The 13,483-nt window shown below is 38.4% G+C and overlaps 1 protein-coding gene across 1 annotated transcript in view; it reads right to left on the bottom strand.

The window, feature by feature from the left end:
- The window catches only part of ryr1b (ryanodine receptor 1b (skeletal)), a 118,322-nt gene that overhangs the window by 64,282 nt on the left and 40,557 nt on the right, over positions 1 to 13,483 (bottom strand). The window contains exons 21-36 of the mRNA XM_059330916.1: positions 12,336 to 12,552; positions 11,229 to 11,333; positions 10,394 to 10,497; positions 10,196 to 10,279; positions 9,942 to 10,101; positions 9,575 to 9,722; positions 9,270 to 9,475; positions 8,752 to 8,926; positions 7,762 to 7,970; positions 6,844 to 7,190; positions 6,066 to 6,204; positions 4,500 to 4,660; positions 3,642 to 3,804; positions 2,866 to 2,952; positions 2,235 to 2,461; positions 854 to 1,298 (exon numbers count right to left, since the gene is read on the bottom strand). Of these exons, the coding sequence (XP_059186899.1) occupies positions 854 to 1,298; positions 2,235 to 2,461; positions 2,866 to 2,952; positions 3,642 to 3,804; positions 4,500 to 4,660; positions 6,066 to 6,204; positions 6,844 to 7,190; positions 7,762 to 7,970; positions 8,752 to 8,926; positions 9,270 to 9,475; positions 9,575 to 9,722; positions 9,942 to 10,101; positions 10,196 to 10,279; positions 10,394 to 10,497; positions 11,229 to 11,333; positions 12,336 to 12,552 (2,977 nt within the window). The remainder of the gene's footprint in view (positions 1 to 853; positions 1,299 to 2,234; positions 2,462 to 2,865; positions 2,953 to 3,641; positions 3,805 to 4,499; positions 4,661 to 6,065; positions 6,205 to 6,843; positions 7,191 to 7,761; positions 7,971 to 8,751; positions 8,927 to 9,269; positions 9,476 to 9,574; positions 9,723 to 9,941; positions 10,102 to 10,195; positions 10,280 to 10,393; positions 10,498 to 11,228; positions 11,334 to 12,335; positions 12,553 to 13,483) is intronic.

Here is a 13,483-nt window from a genome sequence, read left to right as displayed (position 1 = left end):
TGCACTGCAAAAAAGGTGTGTCTAAAAACAAGATAAAACATTAAATCTGAGGGAAATGATCTTGCTGCATGGACAGATAATTTCACTTGACAAGATTTCTTAAATTAAGATTATTAAATCTAGAAATAAGCATATTTGTCGCGGGGTTCTTCTATTAGCCTCTTCAAAAATTCAAAAATTCCAGGCTTAGTCGGAAAATGAATATTTGGAGTTTTTATTCTCCTCCTCACCAGGTGCAAACAGTGCCAATATGTACAAACCCCAAAAAATAATAAACAAATAAAATAAAGTAAATGAAGCAAAAATGCTATATATACAAGTACCAAAACAAACAAAAAAAAATAATAACTCTAACTTTGCACAATATTCAAGGCTCTTCTCAAATCACTGTTACCTCCTCTGTAACAATACCACTCTCTCCCAGTTCAGGGCTTAAAATAAGTAATTAACAAGATAAATTAAATCGATGAACTGGCCCGAGCAGAGAGCACTGCAAATTATTTGTTTCTTACCAAGATAAAAAAAAACTTTAGACTTAAAAGTGTTAGATAATTCATCTTGTTTTAAGAGTTAATTTCTTATTTTAAGCGTTCAACGTGTTTATTTCTAGATTTAACTATCTTAATTTAAGAAATCTTGTCAAGTGACAGTATCTGTCCATGCAGCAAGATCATTTCCCTCAGATTCGTTTTTTTTTTGTAAATTGTATTTATGCAAAGTTTTGGCACATATATATACAGACACATACAATACAAGAAAGATAGAAGAAACCCATCAGAAAAAAAAAATAGATTTAGTGTTTTTATCTTGTTTTTAGACACACCTTTTTTGCAGTGTGCAACCTGTCTCTTACCTGCAGGGGGAAAATGGGACTAAGGGTATACAAGTCAGGGTCTGTGCCAACAAAGTTGATGGATGAGAAATGCAGCTTGGGCCGTAAGCAGGTGGTTAGGCCGACACCAGGGAGAGAATGGGCCTTCTTTGCATCAGGATAGAGGTTGATGCTGAGAGTCTCTTCAGACATGGGGACAATAAACTCTCTGTTGGTGCCCAGGCGTGCCCGTTTAGCAGACTCCAGGTGGATGCTGATGAGCAGGTCGTAGTAGCCGCTGCGGAGAGGTCCAGGGAGGTAGGTGTTCTCAGTGGCGTAGAAAAGCTGGGATTCATCCACATGGCTGCACAGAGCATGGGCCACTCGGTTATTGCCGAGTGCACAGACAGCGCAGTAGAGCATGAGGGTGTGGTAGTGGAACTTCATCAGGTCCTGACGTTCTGACAGCTCCAGGATGTCGATACACCTGAGAGACAAAGACAGACTCAAAGTTTAAAACTGATCAGCTAACATAAATGTGCATTATCAAAATCCTGAAAAAAACATTGTACCTGCAAGTAGGGCTGCACGATTATGGACAAAATGATAATCACGATTATTTTGATCAATACTGTAATCACGATTATTAATAACGATTATTCATCATGTTGGGGAAAACATCTGTATTTTTATTGCACTACTTTTAAACAAACAATAGGAACAGTTTTTAGTGTCCGGTGCTTGTAAACAAACAGAGATCGCTAAGTGAACACCTCCTGCAGCAGCAGCACATACACACTGAACTGCTACAGAGCTAACTGTTAGCCTATTAGCAATTTGCAGACTGGAAGCTAAGGGGTTAATATCTCCTCCGGTTCTGCAGCTGGGAGAGACTGCTGCAGGAGGACTATGCCGCTTCGACTCGTTCTTACTACTCAAAAGTCTCCAATAACACCAGAAAAAGTCAATGGATTTGTCGCCAGTCGCATTTTTGAAAAATAGTCGCTAAGGGGGTCTGAAAAGTCGCTAAATATAGCAACAAAGTTGCTAAAATGGCTACACTGCTTCATTTTACAAATGTTGTGTGTTGTTGTGGCGTCGAGTACTACGTCACATCCTGCTTAGCGTTCTATCCAATCAGCAACCAGGCTTTTTTCAGGGGAGAAAAATGGCCCCGTCCCCTGGTGGTTGGTGGACTACTGGTGTAGAAAGTGCTTGATTAGATCTGCAGGAGAGCAACATTTTAAAATGGAAATACTGCCGACGATCAGTTTAATTTAATCGTGGTGGCCAAAATCGTGATCACGATTCAAATTTGATTAATTGTGCAGCCCTACCTGCAAGTAAATTCATAAATATCAGGTCTCTTCCTGATTTTTTTAGGCAGTGGTTCCTAAACTTTCTGCCGGGTTCAGTCTCTGACCTGTTCTCCTCTGGGATGTGCAGAGCCATCATGATGAGAGGTTCAGTACACTCCACCATCCAGCCCAGCCTCTCACTCACTCTGCCCACCTCTGGGTTGAGGAAGTGATTGGGCATTCTACTCCAGATAACTGGGGTCAGCATCTGGACATCCAGCCTGGGAGGGCACTGGGGGACCGGGTTGGTACGCTCGCTGCGGAACATGGCTGCAGAGATGGGCATGATGTTCTGACAGGGAGAGAGAAGAGAGGGAAGGAGATATAGATCATTGTAAACAGAATAAACAGGTAAACAATAAGACTGGAGAATGTCTATATGCATCTTCTCCCTCCCATATGTGCACTTGTTGATTATAGATGTATGGAAAGATACTGAAATAGAAAATCATTTTAATCCAAACGGAGAAGCATGGCGCCTTGTGTTTAACCAAGGGCAGGTCTGACACACATTGACCCGATTAAACAAGTCGCCAACGCAGGTTTGACCCAAGTTATGATATCAATTATGAATTGTGTACGAGAGGAAGAAGGCATGAAGAATATTTTAAGCAAGATAGTGGGAGAAGTTGAATCAAAAGAGAAGAATAAATAAATATTGTGTAATGTAGTGTGCAAGCAAAAGTATTTTCTGACCTTGAGCTTGCCCAGCTCGAGCTGCACCATGTTCTGATTGGAGGGCTGAACGAAGACAGCAGGGAACAGCTTGGTGTTGGGCTCCACCTGAAATGAAACACCTCGCGTTTTACAGCTCCACAGTGTTACATTACTCATCCATTTGAAGTCTGAGTCTAAAAAACACTAATGTGAATACACACTCAACTCTTTCAGTGTCAACCGAAATATTTTATGGACCTTTTATCATAGTTTTATTGAGAGTCTTTTAACTTATTCTTGTATATGCTGGTTTGGTTGTCTTACTGTGAAAGACAAGAAGTGTCTGAATGGCATCATTAGAACATGTTGGAAAATCACTGGAGTCCAGCTTAAGGACCTCAGCTCCCTTTGGACAATGCGGTCGGTCCAGAAAGCAACTAAAATTTTAACCCAACCTGATCACAATCTTGGCAGGGAATTTGCAATCATGCCCTCAGGTCGGCAGTATTATGTGCCGATTCGGAACACAAACCGTTATGCAAATTATTTTATCCCCTCGGCCAAAAGGCTGCTTAATGCACAAAATGTAGTATAAACAGAAAATCATTCTGCATCCCGCTCTGCTATACAGTCAGTACTGGTGTACTGGTTGTGGTTGTTGTTGATGTCAATGTTCTATTTATTTCGTCTACTGTTTTTTAATATATATTTTTGTACTATGGACAGGCTGACTGTAAAACTGAATTGTCCTTCTGGGACTAATAAAGTATTCTGAATCTGAACCACCTGTAGTGTACTGTGCAGCCTTTCTTTACCTGGTAGAATGTGTTAATCTCCTTCCCATTGGCTGTGAAAGTCATGAGACCTGTTGCCAGGTCGACCAGGCAGCCGACCACCATGTCCTCCTGGCTGAAGCGGGTCTGCTGGTTGCTGACCAGGTCTCCTCCCCACACCATGTAACAGTTACTGTGCTTCATACTGCAGACAAACAGCAAACACACTGCAGGATGAACACTAAACACTTCTAAACATTACACACATTTGATCCAGAGTGATTTACAGCACAGAGAGACAATAACAAAACAAATGGGAGAATAAAGAAAATGAAAAATAACACACAGCCAACTCTTACGAAATGAACTTCTGACTGTTTTTTCATTAAGCTGGAAAAAGTTCTAAGGTTTTGATGTCCTGGAGGCAGTTTTTATTTTTTGATAGTTATTTACCTTTAAAGGTTAAAAAAACTAGGTGCTGTCAGTGCACCAGCAGAAAGAGAGTATACAGGCAATAAAATATATATTCCAGTGTTTCCCCTATAGTCATATATACTGCTGCAAATCCACAACATGCAATGCAAAAAGAGGTGTCTAAAAACAAGATAAAAACACTAAATCTGAGGGAAATTATCTCGCTGCATGGACAGATCATTTTTATTTTAAGCGTACAACATGCTTATTTCTAGGTTTATTAATCTTAATTTAAGAAATCTTGTCAAGTGAAATTATCTGTCACATCTGTAATATAAGCAGGAAAGATGAGCAACTGCTAACCAAACTGCTAAAAATAAGTTGAACACTTATACCAAGATTGAATAAACGATAAATACAGTCTGTACAGGTCCTGTTTTTTGTTCTTATAATACAGAAAACCATTCAAATGTGGGTGAGACTAACCTGTCGTGTATGTTGCCTCTGTCATCCCCCACAGTAACAGTGACACTGCGCACTTTGGAGAGGTCAAAGGTCGGATCATACTGGTGGTAGTCCGGAGTGACCCAACCGATCCACACACCAGAAGGCTCCTGCCCGGCGAAGATCCTCACAGAATAGTAATACTGAAAAAAGAAAACAATAATAATCATGTCACAAGAAGACATCTTATGCTACCTATACACCAGAAGACTTTGAAAAGATTTGGAAAAGACTCCCAGAAAACTATCGTGTCACACCTGCTCACATCTAAAGACAAGTGTTTAGAGTTTCTAGTCCCAGTCTAGTCTCACACTGAGATTTTAGATAAACTGTCAATCTTGCAGGGTAACTATTTAAAATACTACAACTAGATTCTTTTAGCAGTTTTCCCATCATGCTCTTTGTAAAAACTGACTAAATGGAGGAGAAGCAGCTTTTGGCTCCAGCTGCTCTAGTGTGTGACTCAGTGGTTCGTGTTGAAAAAAACAACAACAAAAAGAAGAGAAGACGCCACAAAATGCCCCTCACAAAGCTGAAAAAGGGTTTCTGTTTTTATCACATGAAAAGTTGACTATTTTACAGTAAAAATAGATATAAGGAAGAATAAAGGAAAGGAACATTTAGAAATTAATTCATGATTTACATTTATGTCCTATTTAATTATAATGTGTTTAATTGAATAATTATATTTATCAGCTCTATCAACTTTCATTTAGTTAATCATACATTAATCATGGATTATTTATTACTTATTTATGTATACATTTATTTAAACATTTTAACTGGGTCTCCTTACTGTTCTCTTCACTAAGAAACATCTAAATATATGACATCACTATATTTTTATTGAGGCATTATTGTGATGTTCCTTTATCCTGTGGAAGTGGTTTTACTGGCCGGTCTGGAACCGGGGACCTTTCCCCCGCTCATCTATTGGTTGGTGATTGTGTTACGTCACTGAGACTTGAGATCATATCAAACACGTTTGATATGATCCAAACCCAAGACTAGGAAAAGACTGATATGAAACAGAGCAGATTACTACCTTAAACTTAACCATGGAGATGACGGAGCGCCGTGACTCCAGTAAAACTCCTAGATTTACTAAAGACTTTCAGCTTTTAGTAACACATCGTTTGGTGTAAGCCCAGCATGAGAGAGACATCTAGGAGCAGTAATAGTGCTATGGGATGCTATGATAAATCAGGGGTGTCACACTGATCCATGCCAGGGTCAGTGTGGCTGCAGGTTTACGGGAGCAAACCTGACTCAACTCATTCAAATCACCTTCTTCACTCAGTTGATTTATTGTATCAGGTGTGCTCTTGCTTGGTTGGAACAAAAACCTGCAACCATATGGTCCTTTTTAATGGATCAGCTTGACACCCGTGACCTAAATAGTATGATGGAACCTAATATACAGTAAACTCCCAATGAGCAGCCTCAGCAAGCCGTGCCAGTCTGATCCAGGGGATTTGCACAAACTGGTGGGATAATTTTAGCATGTGCTGTAGATGTAGCATTAGCAGAGGATAATGTTTAGCTCACAGTGGTGGTATTCAGGATGATCTCAGGGTCATCTCTGTCATCTGGGACCACATCTTCCACCAAACGTGGCACCGTGGGAGGGGCAGGAGGAGGACCGAGAGGAGATGACATGGCAGCCTTCTTGGCCTTTTGGAAGAATCTAAAGTCCACAGAAGATTACATATTTTCAGAAATTTGAACACATAAATCATAAAGCTGCACAAAAAAATCATACACTGCTACACTGCAAAAAGGTGTGTCTAAAAACAAGATAAAAACACTCAATCTGAGCGAAATTATCTTGCTGCATGGACAGTTAATTAACTTGACAAGATTTTAAATTAAGATTATTAAATCTAGAAATAAGTATGTTGGAAACTTAAAGTAAGAAATTAACTCTTAAAACAAGATGAATTAAAGCTGCACTGCAAATTATTTGTTTCTTACCAAGATAAAACTAACTTTAGATTTACAAGTGTTAGATAATTTCTCTTGTTTTAAGAGTTAATTTCTTATTTTAAGTGTTCAACATGCTTATTTCTAGATTTAACAATCTTAATTTAAGAAATCTTGTCAAGTGAAATTATCTGTCCATGCAGCAAGATAATTTCCCTCAGATTTAGTGTTTTTATCTTGTTTTTTAGACACACCCTTTTGCAGTGTAGATGATATTCAGGTAATTTTTGAAGAATTTGAGGCCACATAATGTAACATCATTGAACTGAATGCGGCACAATCAGTAGCACATTTTTGTTTTGTTTTTTTACGAGAGAAAAGAGGAAAATGCCAGCCAACTTACCCTCTTTTCTTCCCCTTTTCTGACATTGTGTCCTTCTCATTTTCCATAGAGATCTCCTTAGCGACAGACGGCTCCTTCTTGTCGTCCTCCTGCTCCTTTCGTCCGGCAGACTTCTTCAGAACTTCAAACTCTGAGTCGGGCTCCACCACGATCACCTCCTCCTCAGGGATGGTGAGGGCACGGGTGAGAGGAGTTGTGCCTGCTGTGATCTTGAAGGTCTCGTGGAACTGGACGGGCATGCTGAGTCTGAGGAACATCATGTCGGTGTTGGCGTTCTGCGAGCCAAAGGTCCGATGAGTCAGCTTTAGACAGGGGGCACTGTCCACAGTCCCGTCCACACGGGACACCTAGGAGACAACATTTTTAACGGTAAATAATCTAGTTTTTAAGTTCTACACTGCAAAAAACAAGATAGAAACACTAAATCTGAGGGAAATGATCTTGCTGCATGGACAGATAATTTCACTTGACAAGATTTCTTAAATTAAGATTGTTAAATCTAAAAATAAGCATGTTGAACGCTTAAAATAAGTAATTAACTCTTAAAACAAGATAAATTAAAGCTGCAAGCAGCGATGAACTTGCCCAAGCAGAGTGACCTGATGATTATTTGTTTCTTAACAAGATTTTAAAAAAACGTTAAAAAAGTGTTAAATAATGTATCTTGTTTTAAGAGTTAATTTCTCATTTTAAATGTTCAAAATGCTTATTTCTAACACTTCTAAATATAAGGGGTTTTTTTTATTTTATTTCTAGATTTAATAATCTTAATTTAAGAAATCTTGTCAAGTGAAATTATCTGTCCATGCAGCAAGATCATTTCCCTCAGATTTAGTGTTTTTATCTTGTTTTTAGACACACGTTTTTTGCAATGTAGCTTCATTAAACATGTAATTTAAAGTGTCACTGAGTAATCACCTCAATATGATTGTGATCTGTTGGTACAGGCACGAACTGGGGCAAACTTTTACTGAACCACATGGTGATGTCTCGCTTCATATTGATGGCAAAAGGTTCGAATCCTTCCTGCAGGCCACAGATGGCAAAGTAACGCAGGCTGCTGACATTCTGCCCAAGATTAATCCTTCCAACCTGAGACAGGCCCAGCGCACACACTGGTATAAAACCTGGAGGGTAGAACGACAGAAAAGTTATTGGTAAAGCTTTTTTGTAATTGCTCTAAAGTTGTATCAATATCCAATATCATACAAACTGTGATACTTCCTCTCTGTTACTGCTATCAATCAATCAATTAATCTATCAATCATACTTTATTTGTATAGCACTTTTCATACAAGAGAGATATAACACAAAGTGCTTTACATAAAAAAGGAGAAAGTAATAATAATAATAATAATAATAATAATAATAATAACAAAACATAGAAACAAGCATACACCCTCCACCATCCCAATAAAAACAAAGCGCAAACTGAGGAAACACAGGAGGCAGGTTAGAAATTAATTAGATAAAATAAATAAAAAATAAAGTAAGGTAACATAAAATTAAAAAATGAATAAATAAATAGAATTTTAATTTAAAAAAAGGAAATAATAATAACAATAAAAAGTTTTTAAAAACGCTAGCTAAAAAAGCTATATATATATATATATATATATATATATATATAAACTAGCTCAAGTTCAAGTTCAAGTTACTTTATTTGTACCCAGAGGTAGATTTTGTTTGCAGTATAGAGTCCTCATACACACACAAAAAGAGGCACATATCACACAATACTAATAAATAGTAGCAAATAAATAAATAAATAAAAGAAAAGATGTCGTAACACTAAGATGCATGAGCAGAACAAACTCTAAAAATGGTTCAAGTAAAAGCCAAATTAAAAAGATAAGTCTTCAGTTTGCTACAGTACCAATGATCAGATAAGGTAACTTAAACTCTTACCTTCCCCAACTTCAATGTCTTTGAACGCCATCTCCGAGCCAGAGTCACTGATCAACATTTCTCCGTTGAGTGTAAACATGATGTTCATCTCAGTGAGGTCGATCATACAACCAACGACATCTCCAGACTGCCACTGGCGACCGAAGGGTTCATTGCCAATATGCCATCTTTGAGCCTGAAAAAGGTTACATCAATACATGTTAAATTCAAAATACCACTTCCAATTTCCATTGATATGGAAAGGTTATAGTGATATAGTAAATATATAGTAATATATAGTAAATTCCTTAACTGGAACCAAGTCCATTATTATTTTTCTGTACTTTTTATTAGATTTATTTACTATGGTATGTTTTTAACAAACATATGAAACATGAGGCAAATTTCCGTATTTGTGATTTGTGAAGACTTTTATTATAATTATATTACCTATTTTGACAGTGATAGGCACTTGATTTGATCAGTCCAAAGTTAAATTGGTCTGACGCAGATTTTACTAAGGTGAACCAAAGACTGACCTTATTGCCGTTAAAGACGTAAGCCAGTTCATCTGCTCCCAGCTCAGTGTCGGAGCGGACACTGGGACGAGCCCAGCCGACTCTCATCTCTCCCGTCGTTACGGCCTCGAACTCAAAGTACCACTTCCCCTGGGTGATGGCGTACGACTTCTCTGCCCTGAAGATCCGTACCTTGTCACCGCGGGTGTTCTCAAGGCCATGGCCAGCTGCAGGGAAAGAGGGAAAAAAAGAATTTCAAATCAGATTAAGAAAAAGCTGGAGATGTTGTAGATGTAAGCATGTTAGGATGAGGTGATGTGACTTACAGCTCTCCTGATCTGGAGGCTCGATGTTGTAGCCATAACCAATGAGGGTGCGGACAGCGTTGTTAACACTGTCTCGGTTCGTTTTCTTAGTTCTCTCGTCCAGCAGGTTGTACGGTACCAGACGAGGGTTTCGCTTATTCAAGATGTCCTGAAAAACATAAAGGAATACGACTCTATAAAACAAAAGATGTCATGAGATTCGTGCATGTTGTTAGAGTTGTTCCGATTCCAATACCAGTATCTGAAATTGCTCCGATACCGCTGAAAATGCTGGCATCGGTATCAGCAAGTACTGGAGTCCAGGCACCGATCCGATACCACGTAATTTATACATGTATAAAGGATATAAAGGAGTGAAAATGGCTACCTGCACAATACTGTAGGTCCATCCTTGTCGTACCCGATCCCTTGCCCAAACATTATGCCCGTTTTCTGCTAGTTTTTCTACAAGCTGGTTCTGGTTTGGTGTCAGTTTGACATGGTTGAGGTCAAGGGGGGCAGGCTTGTATGCATTGGTCATCACATAGCTAGAGGAGAACACACACAGAAAGAAGTTCATATTCAGATACACGCAAAAGATAAAGTAGAACGTTTTTTTTAGTTTCACTTATGTCGCCATACGTCTTGGGCAGCTTGATCTTCTTAAGATTCTCCTCTGCTTTCTCATCACCCATACCGACGTGGCAACCCAGAGCCAGGAGAGTCCTGTGGGACAACAAGGACACACCGGCATCAACAACTGTGTCCAAGGACATAAAGTTCCTCTGTTCACCCTCCCGTCTCGCAAAAGTCAAACCTCTGCAGAAATATTCAACTCACTTGAGAGTCTCTCCAGACATCTGCAGGTTGTAGTTCCTCTCTGGTTCAGGGAGACTCTGGAAGTCCACCAGACAAGGATGAAGTTTCTTGTTGTCGTCCCTGAACTGTGGAGGAAGATGATGGTCGGTTACTCACACGTCAGAACATTTAAAATAATTCGAAGAGAAAAAAAACATAACCTGGTTGATGCCATCACAGGCTGTTAGAAGTTGAAAAGGGTCAATCTTAATTATCTAAATTATTTCTAAATACCAAACTTAAATTCACATTGGCTCTGAATAAAGTGGGATGATATTTAACCCTTATGCCCTCCTCAAATTTACTTCCCTCTGGTGACCCCCAAAAAAGGCCACGCACACTAAAACTGCTATAAAATCCCGATACATAAATATTTTTTTCAGATTTTTTTTGGAAAAAAAATAAATGTATATTTGTTGTTGTTGTTTTTTTAAGCATTCAGCATGCTTATTTCTAGATTTAATAATCTTAATTTAAGAAATCTTGTTAAGTGAAATTATCTGTCCATGCAGCAAGATCATTTCCCTCTAATTTAGTGTTTTTATCTTGTTTTAAGACGCCCCTTTTTTTGCAGTGCAGGGGGCTTAAAATCATCAAAAAGTGATGTAACATCACACAGCTTAATATCAATCTTAGCTGCTGAAAAGAGTTTAAAATGACTGTAACATACCCGTCAGCTGGTGGTTCATGTAACAGGACACCATGTGTCCAGCCCCAACTCCCAAGTCCCTAATTTCATCCATTCTCTTCTGGTCAGACCACTTTCACATTACTCCAAAGCTCATCGAATCTATATTTCAGTGAACTCCATACTCACACTGCCGTAGGTCCAGCCCTGCTCGATACGGGTGACAGCCCACAGCTCGTGGATATTCTCTGCCAGCTTCTCTCGGATACGCTCCAAGTGGGGTGGCAACACAATCTATAGAGCAGGGGAAAGTCAGCAAACACCAAGAAACAAATACAGCAGATACTTATAATAACGACATAGTCAAAGTCAAAGTCAAATTTATTTATAAAGCGCATTTACAGACGGCTAAGACGCACCGAAGTGCTTCACATAAAAGTGCAAAATGTGCAATAAAATACAGAATTGACAAAGGTAACAAGAGACAAACAAAACAAAAAAAAATAATTTAAAATAAATTGAAAGAAGAAGGGATAATTTTAAAAGTACTGTGAGATTACTACACTGGAAAAAAGCCAATTTGTATTTTTTGGCCTAAAACAGTGATTTAAGTTGGTAAAACTCGGAAATATAAATTATTGACATTTAGGGCAATTTTGTAAGTTAGCACAACAAAGGGAGCCAGTCGTATGCTCAAAAACAAGTTTGTGAGTTGTTGTTACTTATATCTTTAAGTTGGGGTTCACAACAAGGGATAATAGTTTTGCTAACTCTTATTTCTTTGTTGTGAAATGCGGAAAGCGGTGAAATTCGGTCATTATCGAAAGCCAGCGGCTAACTGATGCTAGCGGCGCTGCTTGTTACAGCTACAAGAGTAGCCATTAGCTTATCAATGCTAACTCAAAATTGTGGTAGCAACATTAGCTGACATTTCATAGCAGCATTACAATCGTGCCAATTCAGCACATTGCAGAAGTTAGCAGAAGTAAGGATTAAAAGTTATTACAATGTAAAATTATAAGCTAGTACAACTTACAGTTGAGTTGACAAAAATCTGAATTCAAAGTTGAGCAAACTCACAAACAAAACTTAAAAAATATTTAGTTTAATTGTCCAACTTAAAATGTTATCGAAGTTTGTTGCCTTGAAAGTTTGAGTTCACCCAACTTTTCTTTTTTTTGCAGTATAAGGGACACTTTTCCCTAGCACTTGCCGGAGGGAAAAAAAACTTTAATTGAAGGCAAAAGAAAAGAGGTGACATGATCAAAGTCTGATTTTTAAGTTTGGAGCTTTTACCTGAACAGTGTCCACGGGGCAGGGGGTGAAGGAGGTGTGGGTGAGGGACAGGGTGGGGCCCAGCAGGTTGCGCACACCTTCAAAGTCGTGCTTGTACTCCTTGATGGGTTCGATACGCATCCTCTCTCTGGGCAGCAGAGCCTCGTAGCACGGAGCGTAGCCAGGCGGGGGCATGAACTTGAAGTCTCCATGACGACCACCGAGGAGGAAGCGAGCCCTGAGGTAACAAAATAAGAGTCGGTCCAAGCCTTCACTGCAAAAACTGAAATCTAAGTTAGATTAATTATCTTAGATCAAGGGAATATATGCTTATTTTTTTGTCTGATAAGATAGTTCTTCTTAGTCAGCAGTTTTTATTTTAGACTGTTTCACTGTTTGATATAAAGATTCCACAGCTTTTGCCTTATTTCAAGAATTTTAAGAAAAATATTCTACATACAGATAAAAAATATTTGTAGCTGTATCAAGAAAAGTTCACTAGTTTTTACTATGACTTTGCTGGTTTCAAGAAATATAATGCCTATGCATATCATTATGTCAAGATGATGGCTCGAGCATTTACTTATTATTAATTCAAGAATATTTTTCAACATATTGAGAAAATAGGTCACATGTATTTCATTAGAATCAAGAAAAATGCACTAGTGATTAGTTAGAATACACTAATTCTAAGGTATTTTTGGGTTCATTGAGATTAGATATTTTTACTGGTTTTGGAAAGTCTTGACAAGCCAAATTTTCTTGTTCCATTGGCAGATAACTTTGCTATTTTTAAACAAAATACACCTACTTTTTGTGCTTTTTCCCCTTGTTTTTAAGAGCTGACTTTTTGCAGTGTTTATCTGTTTGAAAAAGCTTTATATACTACTTAAATCCTTTATGGCAACAGTGGCTTGATCTTTATAAGACTGATAATAAAGAAAACATTGATTTCATCTCAGTGCCAGTTCCTGAGCCTGTGTTTGTCTCCCTGATCTCATCAGTCAATTCACCATTAGTCCCATCTCAGCACTGAGACGGATCATTACACACAGCAGCTGTAAAATCTCTTCTGGGGGACCAGACACTGCAGGTTTTTAGAAGGATTATCTGAGACATCAATTACAGGATTTAAACACAATTATAGACTTTAAATTGAAACAACTGAA

This window comes from Centropristis striata, chromosome 4, assembly GCF_030273125.1.
Source record: "Centropristis striata isolate RG_2023a ecotype Rhode Island chromosome 4, C.striata_1.0, whole genome shotgun sequence".
In the NCBI taxonomy this organism is placed as follows: Eukaryota; Metazoa; Chordata; class Actinopteri; order Perciformes; family Serranidae; genus Centropristis; species Centropristis striata.
This window is presented reverse-complemented; position numbering and strand designations above follow the sequence as displayed.